This window comes from Bemisia tabaci, chromosome 4 (genome assembly GCF_918797505.1).
Source record: "Bemisia tabaci chromosome 4, PGI_BMITA_v3".
NCBI lineage: Eukaryota > Metazoa > Arthropoda > Insecta > Hemiptera > Aleyrodidae > Bemisia > Bemisia tabaci.
Genome location: NC_092796.1, coordinates 6,048,492 through 6,061,981, shown reverse-complemented (window position 1 = coordinate 6,061,981; position 13,490 = coordinate 6,048,492). Strand labels below are relative to the sequence as shown.

General features: G+C 37.6%; 1 protein-coding gene across 1 annotated transcript in view; it reads right to left on the bottom strand.

Moving 5' to 3' along the window:
* Positions 1-2,175: 2,175 nt before the first annotated feature.
* The window catches only part of LOC109031339 (C-type lectin 37Db), a 38,239-nt gene continuing 26,924 nt past the window's right edge, over positions 2,176-13,490 (bottom strand). Inside the window, exons 3-4 of the mRNA XM_072299200.1 lie at positions 11,279-11,387; positions 2,176-3,816 (exon numbers count right to left, since the gene is read on the bottom strand). Coding sequence (XP_072155301.1) covers positions 3,575-3,816; positions 11,279-11,387 — 351 coding nt within the window. The 3' untranslated portion in view covers positions 2,176-3,574. The remainder of the gene's footprint in view (positions 3,817-11,278; positions 11,388-13,490) is intronic.

Below are 13,490 nucleotides of genomic sequence, written 5' to 3'. Positions count from 1 at the left end.
TTGATTTTTTCAACCCCGAATCGGTTTTTCTTATCTTTTACAGGAGTATCTGAATTTCTCCTCCTTAAGAATTTGCCAATTTTTCTTAGCTGGGTCACAAATCATAGGGCAAACTTCAATTATTAATAATTTGAGTCAATTTTGCAACTAATTCTGGAATAGAGTTACGTTCCTTTGTCTGACTAACGTCGTTTTGCATTATAAAGCCCAATCCTGGTGTACAAAGTGTCCGAGTAACAAAAACGCTAGCGAGAGATTAGCTGATCCTATTTTGAAACTCATGGTTGCTAGCTTTGCTTTGTACTGCCGTGCCAAGGAAAAATGCCGTATGAACCTTCAGGCGTTGCCAAATTTCCTTTGATAAAACACGACTTTCCCCGTAAACTTAATTATGAACATTTTTCCTCCAATTCTTTAGGTAATTTTGTTCTCAATTTCATCCTAAGTTCCTGAAAATGTCAGGGGAAAATTTTCATAAACTTTCCAAAAAAAAAAACATTTTAGTGAAGGAAATTTGGCAACTCTTGAATGGTCATTCGGCGTTTTTCCTTTACACGGCAGCGTAGGTAATGATCTTTCCTTCCCGGCCCCGAGCAACTGTTGTCGATTTTAGCACCAACCATCACTCAGTACCGTGTGCTGTATCATTCGGAATTGAAGGCGTTTTTTACTTGGTTGGTAGAAGTGTTGCCCGAATGACTATTTCGCCCTCCATTTATCTTCTCGATAAATCTTCTTTTTCTTTCTCTTCCCTTCAAGTTCTTCCGCTTCAACCACTCTCCTTATTTTTCTCATCATTTTTTCTGTTTTTATCTCTTCCTTCTTCTATTCTTTAATTCAATTCTTCAATTCAATTCCTCTATTCTTCTCTGATTATTTTTCGCCTAAAATAATGAAGTATAAAAGTAGATTTTAAAACCCTACAATGGAGCTACGAATATTTCGGCTTTAGCTCTCAAAATGTTATGCACGTAAGTATATCTGTTCTTTTTATATTTTTATTTGATGAAAAACACGTTTGAAATCGCAGATAAGTTAATCGATGACCTCATCATAATTGGGGTGCTCGAAGGACAAGATGCTCATGTACAGTTTTTCTACTTTAAGAAATACGTGTCAAAGTTTCAAAATTACGTGGAATTGTATTGCGGAGAGAAAGCTCAAACTCACTTTTAGATGCTTAAAGTCTTGATTTTAGCAATGCATTTTTTGGAGACTATTTCATGGCGAGTTTCAGCTTGATTACATACATTTCAATTTTTTTTATTAGAAAAACTGCAATTTTGAGCTCTATCCTCTGCAAGCTCCTAAATTCAGAGGTCCGTGCGCGAATTCTGCCTATAGATATAAACATGTTTTAGATTTATTTTTCACTGAACACTTTTTTGATCATCCCTATCGTATGAATTTACTTGATTAAGGGAAGAAATTAAAACACTGAAATCAATTTTCATACCAGCAACCAGCTTCTCTGGCGCGGCAATGCGGTGCGGTGCGATGTTCTTATCAATAAATGAATACCATTGCCGCTCCCAGTGTAGTGCTCTCGGTATCAACAAGCTTTGAAGGCGTTTTTTGCCCTCTCTCTCAATGCGAAACGCCTTGCAACGTCAGTTACCCTGTGCCACGATGTGAAAATTGATCTACTTGGTATACCAAGCCGTATCGGATGAGAACGCGGTGACAGAAGGAAATTAATGTAGCCCACTAGACGAGTGGGAACACAGTTTTAATGATTCAAGGTCCGTCGAAGTGTCGGATATAAAGCTAACACGGAGGTACTCCTGGTACTCCTCGAGAAATGTGCATCTTGAAGTTTTATCAGGTGTATTTACTAGGTAAATTTGCATGCTTACTGACAAATTTATTTTTTTCTCATGATGCATACTGACCCCAAAAATGATCCAATGTTGTTTGACCTCTCTTATCAACTGTGCTCGAAAATGTTTATTTCATGGTTACACTTAAGAATAATCTATTTTCTGTTGTGAATTCTTCTCCTTATGTCTCCCGCGAATATTTTCAAAGATTGGCATGCAAACTGTATTTTAAGAATCTCTCAGGGCTTATTTCATCGACAGATTATCATCTGAATTTATCCTTTTTCATTTCGGTTATTAAACACCACGTTGAATGCTCAGCTTTGGGAGGAAACATACAGATATTATACTTGAGTCATAATCTGGAACAATTTTATTTATATACATCGAATTTCTTAAATTTACTATGAATAATCCCTAAATAATGTACAGTTTTCCTTAACTTAAACTACACGAATTCATAGGGTAATATACAAACTTCATTTTTCTTTTTCTTTTTTTTAAAAAAAAAAAAAATACAATCTTTATGGGTAAGAGAAAAGGAAACAACGTTAATGTAAGTCTTTAGAGTAATTTAAGTAAAGGTGAGGGTTAATAAAAATACAGTAAGGATAAATGTTGTACTTTTTTTCGGGATTTTTCAACTATAGAAGGAATCACTGAGTTTTCACTCTTCATCTTGACGCCAAAGGCCCCATTCTCGTAAATAGTTCAAGTAATGCGTAACGTATTTGAAACGAGGAAGTTACAATCTACATCACGCTATTTTATGAATGGGGTAGAGGGTAGAGGGGGAGGGGGAGAGGTTAAAGCTGAATGTACTGCATGAATCAAATGTTCAGAAATCACTTGATGATGATTTATTTTTCCTAGCTTAAGTTCTATTCATTGATGTGTAATTTATGAATGACGGGATTCTATTGGTGTGTCGTGTTACCTATTCGTTGTGAAGATGAGGTGTGTAAAAAAGCTGAACATGTACGTCACAATACTTGAACATCCCTGCGTAAGACTTTTGCAGATATGAGTCGTAAAGGAGTAGGAGTGGGTTTTTAATCCCTCCCATTTTGATCTGATACAATTAGGAGGTGAATCAAATTAGACAGTCGCAAGTTTACTATTCACTAAAAGATCTGTTTAAAATAACTTTCTTATAATTTGAAAACATTTGCTTTCATTCAAATAACAGTTTAGCGGTCCTATTTTTTTTATTTGAAAACTTTCTTTCGTCTACACAAAAAATTGAAACTGATTTTTTAGTCTTTTTTAATTCAAAGAAAAATAGATTAGTTACTATTGACATAGCAACTTTTCTTTGAATTAAGAAAAACAACGTCATTGAATTTAAAAAAAAATCCCCCCTTTCAAAAATAATTTTAAAGGTAAAATAAATGTTCTCTCCACCGTGTATATAATAAGAAAGTGAGCCAAATTATGAATCTTTTAAGCAAATACTTTTTTTAAACAAATTGAAAAAAGGTTCACTAACTCTGAAAAAAAAAGTTACGGGCTGTATGGACATACCGTCCGTTCCGGGTGCTGGAGCCGTAGCTTCGACCGCTAAGGATGCCGCACCCAGGACTTTTGGCCTCTCAGCCTGGAACGCGGTCGGTATGTCTGTATATCCCGTAAGTACGGCCTCCACGGCCGGAGTTTTTCTTTTCAGGGAGGGATTTTTTCTGTATTTCTCAGTATAAAGATTGAAATTAGTCTTATGAGGAGCCGGGTTTCTTCCGAAGGGCTCATCTGGGGCCCTAGATCTCGCAGACGAAGTAAGTTTCAAAGGAGCACGGGGAATCGTTCCACTTCATGCCCTTGCCATCCCTGTTCCAGAGCTCAAGGCAATGCTCTTCCTCGCCGTTCTCGTAGCGGAAGTTGTTGGGCTCGCCAGCGTTCCAGTTGGTGAACGTCACCGGCTTCCCCGTCGACATCCAGAAGAAAGTTCCCTCTTCCGCCTGGTCAGTCCCCGACGTCCAGAAGTGCTCCGCTCCCAGACCTGAAACCAAATCCAAACACTCAATAACACACTGGAAAAAAAAACTTCGGTCGTGCACGGAAAAAATGAAATTGCTGATTCAACGATTTTGTAGTTAAAACAAGTGTCCGACAATATTTCAATGTAAATTTTACAAAAAAATGGTGCTAATTTCACCACCTCTGTGGTTAAATTAGGTGTCCACTATTGTAAAATGTACATTTGAAACATGTCGGATATATGTTTTAACAACTTTGTTATTGATTTGTTGATTGTTCCATTTACTTTACATGTAAAAATGGCGTTAGACCATCTTCTGTCGCAGCCCAGAAGTGTGTGGACCTATTTTGTGGGGACTCTACAACGTTGGATTAAAAAAAAAAATTGCATCGTAGTATGTTCCTACGATAACGCACCGTGCTTTTGACCAGTAAAAAAGTGAAATCGTACGGTTCGAGTTTAAGACGTGCGCCCTTCATAGAGCGCGCTTGAGAGACCTTTTGACATATTTTTTTCCTTTTCAATATGACTATTGATTTGGGCATATCATAGCATACTTTGTACAAACTTAACCTCAACTTATCTCAAATTTAAAAAATAAGAGACATCTAAACGCGATACAACTATTCGCTCAAGATGGATGTTCACATTACATATTACAAATTTAAGGCGCGATGGCGTGAGTCGTAAGACGTGAACGCGCAATACTCTGCTCTAGGTATGTTTTTTTTTTTTTTTTTCATCGGACATTCCCTTCTAACGTCTAGTATGTTGCTTGTGAGATTCGGGAGAAAAGTTGAAAAACGAGGCCCAAACACGTCTCTCCTATCATCGGCTGTGTTAATCACGTAGCCCTTGAAGCACCACCACGGATAAAACAAACGGATACAAATTCAATATGGAAATAGAGCGAGGGGAAAAGATGCGCGTTGACGACGGCGCAGAGATACAACTATTCGTGCTTGATGGACGTCCATGCTGCATCTGAAAAATTGAAGGCGCGATGTCGCGACAGACGTGAAGTCTCGATGCTCCGCTGTATGCTGTCAATGAAGTGTCGCTCCGATTCGGAAGAAAATTTAAAAAGAGGCTCGAATAAGTCTCTCCTTCCTTCAGCTGTGTTGATACTCGATTCTTCTTTTTCATTTTTTCAGGCTCATGTCTGATTCTTTTTTAGGATGGATTTGCAGACCCACATCTAAGGCTCGTGTAAATCGCATCTTTGATTCGGTCCCATTGGAAATAATGGTGATTGGATGCGTCTAGTAGCTTTTGTTTTTTTTTTTTATTTCTTCCTCAATTTTAGAAGTCTATCGGCTACTTCGATAGTTCAAGTCCGCAATTTTTATTCTGTACTATTACTCAACTTTGAACATGAAAATAGCGTAAACTTGTGCTGCTTTGCCAAAGTTTTCTGAACTCCTTTCAGGGGAGGGGGTGCCCTCCCGAGGAAATATCTCATCACGCTCCTTCAACCAGCCTAGGGTCTTTACGCCCTTAGATGCGAGCCAGTCCGACCCTGGAGTTCCTTGCTATTTCCCATTATGTTTTTAAGCATCTGCGTATTTTGTTTTATCATCGCTGGATACTTGAACGGAAGGACACGTTCAAGTTTGAATAATAGTATTTTTTTCAACTTGTGCCCCTGTACGTGATACATACAAATTAGAATACAAGCTACTAATATAATGAACAAAAAACTGATAAAAAATAAAATAAATAAACAACATTAAAAAAAAAAAAATTTTTTTTTTTAAAAAATACACAATAATTTCTAAGGAGCATCTCGAAGTCATCTCCGAAAATGTATTATTTCTCATACCTACACTTGCTTGTCCATCCGCCAAAATTGACAATTTTTAATCATAATCCTAATCAAGCAATGTATTGCCTTACCTACATAAAACATCTTAAGCTACCCGCGAAGGTATCACAATATTATTGATCAGATCATCGGGGCGTTGTCAAGTCGCCACTTTCTTGCTCGCTTACTGATTTATGATCCACAAACTTAGGTTGTCGCATCAGTTATTCAGCATTGAGCACCGAGCCAGCCATTCTTTCACCACGATGGTGCTCAAGCCGTTGCTACCCGGCAAAGCGCCGTCCACCGCGCCGTGCGAAAATTGCATAACTTCAATTTCTCAACCCGCAAAAATGAAGCGGTAAGATTTAGTGTCATCGCCTACCTACATTGTGTAGTTGGAGCCGCGTAGCTGTTATTTTTGCTGTGAAGTGTTCGATTATAGTTGGTCAGATAGTTAGGTTTCCCTTGAAATTCGGCAACGGTGTTTCGGGAGCATATTAAAGCTATTACGGACTAAATTGCCAGTCTCGAATGGCATGCGAGTATAGGGTGCTTAAAAAATACCACTACTCCCACGCCCACGCCAAGAAAAAACTGTTAAGAATGATTGTAGAAATGAAAATGTGTTGGGTGATTTCGAGATGCTGGCTTAACATGAGGTCGCGGTTAATTTTACATCCTAGGAATGCAAAATTCATTGCGAGGGCAATCGAATCATCATCTTGAAATCACCAGACACATTTTTTTAATTTTAGATGCTGAAGCAGCATTTTATTCGTTTCGCTGTATCTCATGGATAAAAGTACCTATTGTAAAATCTATTGAAAGTCTTTCCGAGTTTTGAGAAAGTACAATAAATTAAGGTTCATATAAAAGACGGAGCACGGGAAAGAAAAATGTACATTCCACTAGGTATTTTCTTGATTTTCGTCACAGGGATGTTTTTAGAGAACGTTATCCCAGTACTGACGATAACTATTACATACTAAACATTAGTATGGTTTGAAAACGATGCTCACATTCACCTAAGAAATCACTTTGTTAAAAATCAAGATATGTTTAGGTGAAATTAAAATTTTCTTATCACTTTGTTAAAAGCAAGATTAGTTTTGATGAAATTAAAATTGTCTTTCAATGTGCTCAGAAAAAATGAAGTTATCTTTAGCCATTTCCGCGAATCTTAGTTCAATGATCGAGAATAATCGGAGAAACCTCTTCGCTGGAGGAAATCTTGTAGAAAGCAGGAAAATTCCATTATTTAGGGATTTTAGACGTAGGACATTTTCCTTGTGCTTGTAAATCGATGGAATTTACATTCAAAAATTGTCAAAATGTCACCGCATCGAAACAGACCCATCCAAGCGTATATAACACCTCAAAATAATGGGAATGTTTGAATTTGTTGACATTTTTCACTCTAATGTTTCCTCGCCGACCGGAAAAATAAAGCGAGAAAGCTTTTCTCCTTAACGAGTTTCGTAACAGCTTCTTATCCTTATTTTTTGTATAAAACGCTCCAGATTGAATGCCAAAACAAGAGGAAGATATTTAATAATCTGCTGGACTCGGCATAAAAAACTAGTTCATCCAATTGTTTTGCTGTTTTGTCAGAATAATTGATTTAGTATCTTCTTTGATAATTGAGAAAAGTCAAGTAAGAAGATTAAGGCGTATTTTTTTAAAGGATTACAATTTTTCAACAATTTAATCAGCTTTTAGACCAGTTATTTAGACGCCCGTGCTCCATCTTTCTCCGGAAAATTACAAGCTACTGTGCATTTTTTAACCCGTTTTTAGACGCGGTACTGTTTGAGCATATAAATTCAGTCAAAGTCCTCAGTTTTAAGCAATATTAACCTCGAGATGCATTAATGTTTTCAAACTACACGCCAGCAAACATCCAATTAAGACCAGGAATACTGATAAATATAAGGTTAAAATCAGGTAAATATTACATTCAATAAATCCGCTCACTTCTCACTCAATACTGACACAGCACTAAAACGCACACCGGGAATAATCAATTATGATGATATTTAAATAAGATTTCCTGAGTATTTTTTACGTTTATCCAGTTATAATATTTAAAAAACAGTCTCGCTGCAAGATTAATTAAGTATTCACCTAATATTTGGTTTTTATTATTTATTTTAGTGTGTGTATTCAAGAATTTGAAAAAAAAAACAATATTTCATAAATATTTCAATTAAATACCGATGTTAATATTTTTTCCAAATTCATACAACACTTCATCGAAAAACGTGCGTTCAGTAGCTCCTTCTAAAACATTATACCTTAAAAGGTTATCAATATTGTGACAATATTCGCGTAACATTCCGTCTACACTGAGCGTGACTGGGTCCCCATGACATGCCGCTCGCCTCACGAGGCGTTTACTTTAAGGGCATGTTATGGACTGGTCTCGCCGCCGTGGGTAATGTGTGTTTAACAAACAGACACCTATAATGGCTGGTAATAAATCATAATTGCTCGTGAAACGTAATTGACTGCGAAAAGATGAACTGGGCCCGCAATCGCCGCGATTGCGCAAAAAGCTGTCAAAATTGAGTGTTGTTTGTTTGAGCGGTGCGTTACTGCTACAGCGTCATTTTAATGGATCAGCTGGAATTAGCGGTGTCCGCAAAATATGCCACGGAGGTGTTTAATTTCATGATTTTTGCAGATACGCTAAAAATATTAAGATCTGGCCAAACAGCAACTTTCTACGTACAATATCAACCGCGATTACGCGGTTTGACTCGGTTTTTGGCGTCATCCACCGCGGTTGTCACACCCTTGGTTTCATTCACCTTGGTTTCATCAATCAGTAATACAATTAATTTCATACATATCGACGGTGAAAGTCGGCAATCACATAACTCGTTTGCGGAGTCTGAAAATCTCCGCCTGTACGTCATTTTCTTAAAAGAGAACAAATTGACATTATTTCTTGAAGTTTTTGCAGAATTTTCTTCGAATTGAGAAGAAAAATCATGACAGTTTTAAAGAATTGCCGTTGAGTAGTTTTCCATTTAAAAAATAAAGTATGACAAGAAGTCTGCGACGTCGCAAACCGAGTTATGTGATTGCTGACTTACACCGTCGATATGTACTGGTTGCTCGACTTAAAACACGGATGAAACCAAGGTGGAAGAAACCAAGGGTGTCACTATCACGGTGGATGACATCATAAACCGAGTTTTTCAAAGAGCGATATCTTGGTTAATACTTAAGGTAGAAAGTTGCTGATTATAAGAATCTTATTATTTTCAGCTAATCTACAAGAATAATAAATCAAAACACGATTATGTGACCAGCACAACTGACCCATTGAACCGAATTTGACACCGAAGAAACCAAGAAACGCACCAAGTTGAAAAAAAATTAGTAAAAAAGTGTTTTGAATTTAACCAGATGTAATTATTCTCCTATGAAAAGTCTATATCGAGAAAACAATCTTGACCGTGGAAACAGTCGATCACCTTTGTCCTAAAAATTGAGCCTCATGGAGGAATATAACTTCAAACGACTCTTTCTCAGTTGAGACTTTGATGCAACGTTTGTGATTTTCTGTCAAACTTGGTTTAATTGTATTCTCGGTGTATGTAATTGAGCTTTTTCTACAGTTCAGCTGGGTTTGAAAGTTTAGTTATACGCACCAAAACAAGGTAACATGCCATGGATAGTATTATCAATACGGAAAATGGTACCATGCACTTCACATGACTGAACTTTCTCCTCGCAGCAGTGAGTCAAACTTCAAAAATACACTAGAGTGAGAAAATCTCTGAGAGCCTCTAACTCGATTTCCAGATTATTGTGGACGCCCTGTAACTTAGATTCAGATTTTCCTACAAGAAATTTAAGAATGAAAGGGAAAGAAAAAATGGAAAAGGAGAAGAAAAAAATACACCTAATTGCCATCTCAGCACGAGTTCAAGGAGGAAAACCAAACTCAAAATCAAAAGGCGAAAATGAGTCGGAAAATCATTTTAATGTAAATGTGTAGCTCTATACTGCTGCGCCGAGAGAGAAAGCCGTATATGCACATTCGAATGTAGCCAAATTTATTCCTTTGAAACATTAATTTTTGTAGGAAGTTGCACATGTTTGAACGGATTATTTCGAACTTGAGTTTCGACACTGCGATTCTTCGGGTTCACAAATTTCCGCCACAATTTTATTTTTTTCACAGAGAAATTGTTGGTTGCGTCTATTGGAAAATTTCACTGAATTCTATTTGTGTTGTTGATAAAATTCAGTGAAATTTTCTGATATTGATAAAGAAACATGTCTTGAGGAAGTGTAATTCGTACCCTGTCTATTCTAAAGAAAGTTAGGAGCGCACGCTACCTATCGTATCTTAGGGCGCAAAAGCAACGCATGGAATTAAAGTAAATGCAACTACAAATTAAAAATGATGTCACGCTAATATGGTGCCCATGCGAGCCCAAGTAGTGCTCCCAATGCATGAACTTTCTCTTTTACCAGATCCGCTGAACGGCGGAAATGATGTCCTTGCGCAAGGCCATCCAGCGAGACTATTTGAATACCGACGAGGCGAATTTAATAAGGATCTAACATTGTGTCGATGACTCCGCCATAAAATCGTTGTTGTCGATCAGGAGATTTTTTCTCTATTTTTTGGCAAGATTCTGAGAATATCCATGCTTAAATTGGCATGACTGCACCGAGCAAGTGGTTCCATTATGCACGTGATTGATGGTAAAGCGGGAAGGAGCTAACAAGATCGGGCATTACTCGATTGATCGAGCATTAATCTTTCGGTTTTTCGGCTAACAGGTTATTGCCTTGGGTTGGTTCACGGATTTTCGACGTTGCAGAGGAGAAAATGAGATTTTTAGGAGATACAAATTTGTTGAAAGGTGTCGGTTCAATTTTTGCAAAGAAGATTTAGACCGCGTTTAGCAGAAAGGAACCAAGCCACATCACCTACTGTCAAATGTAACTGGGCAGTTTAATTTTTTACAAGAGAACATTTGTGCGGATTCCTTTGAAAATTTTAAGGAATTTGCCTCGTACTGTGCAGAAAATTCACTGAAATTTGCATAAAAATCTGCACAACCGTTTTTATGTGAACTATTTAACTATTCCCCATTAAATTTTGCAATAGCTGATGTGGCTTGGTTCCTTCTGCTTGACGCGGTCCATTTGTGTGGTCAATTCTTTGACTTTTATCTCCATTAATGATGAAAATTTGACTTCAATGGAAAAATCAATATTATTTGAACAATGGTTTCTTCTGATTTACTAGGAGGAGAACCAAATAAAATCATGGGAAAGAAATAAGACGCGGTTTGATTATTCTTCAAGTGCCTACAAAGTGGAATTTAAATACGATAAGAGATCAAGTGCGCATTGATCAAGATTGAAATTTAAGGATAAGGATGGACGAATACTCCCTAAAAGCTATTTTTCTTTTTGCTCAGTGTTGCCAATTTTGTCTCAAGGACTCAGATACCTAGAAGTCAGTCCAGATGTCTGGCAATATAGACTATACGTCTGGTTACGTCCTCTCAATATGTAAATCTTAACCCTCTTTGATATTGTACTGATTACTAGTTTTTCTGGTAATTATATGAAACAAGAATCCAATAACAATTAACTGTCCTTTTTTCCATACGTATACGTCTGATCGCTTGTCAATTTACTCACCGTAGTCTTTGATGTGCTTTTCTAACTTGTCGTTTTCTTCTTGACTGCCTATACTTGCCAAGTGCATGCCGTGATACCGACAGTACTGCGTGGCTCTGTACCAGTTGGCCTGTAAAAAGACAAATAAATCAGTCAATGTTACTAAAAGTTCAATAATCCAATTTGATTTTTATTCAATTGTTGTGCATTTTTCTCTCAAAACTGATAGTTGTTTTGGTGAGGCGAAATCTTTCACTCAAAGTTGTTCATCCTCCTGGGGGAACTTAAGAACGCGCCTATTAAAAGAAAACAGCTGAACGCCTCTCTAGTACGAACATATTAGAAAGTTACTGTTTGTAAACTATGTGAGAAACAAGCACCAGGATTATAATTTTTCGTGAATTTCAGGTTATCCTCGGATATAAATATATAGCTGAAATTTATACTTATTTTGTACTATTGACAGGGCCGGATTCACTTACTTGCCGCCCATGGGCCGCCTATATTTTGCCGCCCCCTTCTCATTCGTTTTGAAACTCGATAAAAACCATCAAGTGAACGTGCCAGCAGCAGGGGAGGGGTGCATAAGACGCATTTACTCGTGTTGAACACATTTTTTGGGAAAGCCCTGTCCACACTCCCAGCAAAAGTTCACGGAACTTAGCGTGAAAGTAAAGTTTCGTAAACCTACCTCTGTGTGGACAAGGCCTTCCATGTTTGGCGCAAAGCGTGAAGTATTCAGACAGTCTCGTAGGCGCTATGCGTTTCACGCCGACCAATGCTGAACGCGCTGTGTTGGACGCAATGCGTGAAGTATTCACGCAGTCTTGTAGGCGCTATGCGTTTCACGCTGATCGCACTGTGTTTGGCGCAATGCGTGAAGTATTCATGCATTTTTGTAGGCGCTATCCGTTTCACGCTGACCGCAATGACCGCACTGCGTTTGATGCAATGCGAGAAGTATTCGTGCAGTCTTGTAGGCGCTAATATGTGTTACATGCCGATCGCCTCTTGTATCACTAAGAGACGACAAAATTAGAAATTACTATACTCTCAGTAAATGAGAGATTTTGTCGCCTTTTCTCGTTTGTAATTTTTTTTGTCTAAATCTGATTTTTTTTAATACCTACACTTAAAAAAAAAATTGTAAATTTTTGCCGCCCCCTAGATTCGCCGCCATCTGAAGATTTAACTAATTATTTCAAGAGTTTTATCCTCGCATTGGTTGAGGAGGATGATTGTTGGACCATTAAAAAATAAAAATATATTTTTTTTTTACTAGTTCCTGAGAGAGGTGTTCATGGAAACATGAGAAAACCAGATTTTGAGAATGTAGTTGTGTAGGCAATTTCATATAATCAATCAATGCGCCATCGACTGACGTTGCACTGTTGGTGGCAACAGTGCATCAGTGAGAGTATGCATGGTATCTGCCGCTATTTAAAAGGGTTTCCCGATAGCGCCGAAGAGGTGTGGTCTCTTAGTCCGGATCATCGTATGCAAATCCTCTATTTCACCTTGAGAAGTGGTCAGTGACTTCGGTCCTGTTTTGAGTCACCTTTCGGCGGGTATCACTTTTCCCCTCATCCTTTTGGTCCTTTTGGACCCGAAATATTAAAACGCGAGATGTAGGCACGATCTAATCCTGTTTCGTGTCGGCTCTTGAGGAGAAGCACCGCGATGGCAAAACTATCAAGACACGTATTTTAAAAGCCAAGTTCTTCATTTCCTCTCGTGATTTTTTTTTTTGAAATGGAAAATAACTCTTAAATATTTATTGATATTTTTTTTGATTTTCCTGTAACCTGTCACGGTTATTTCGTGAACATTTCAAGCCAACATATTTACATGTTTTCCTCAAAAAATAAACTAAATATGAACGGGGATTTGGAAACGCTGCGATTGGAGTACGTGTTTTCAGAATTGTGTGTTTTGCACGTGATGGCTAACCATCCATCGGTCTCTCCTCTTATCCTTAAAGACCCGAAATATTAAAATGCGCCCTTACATGGTAGAATGGCTTAATATGCACGTTTTTTTCTCAAATTAAGTTTCAGTGATATTTTGGTAGTGTATCTGCAACAATGCTCAAAAATTATGCAAGGAAAGTTTCAAAAAATTTGAGAGCACAATTTAACTCTTGCAGAATGAATATTCATGAACCGAAAATGATTATTGCCCACTTTAGAAATGGTCAAAACTTGGTGTTGTTTCAGATTTATGTTAACTTCAA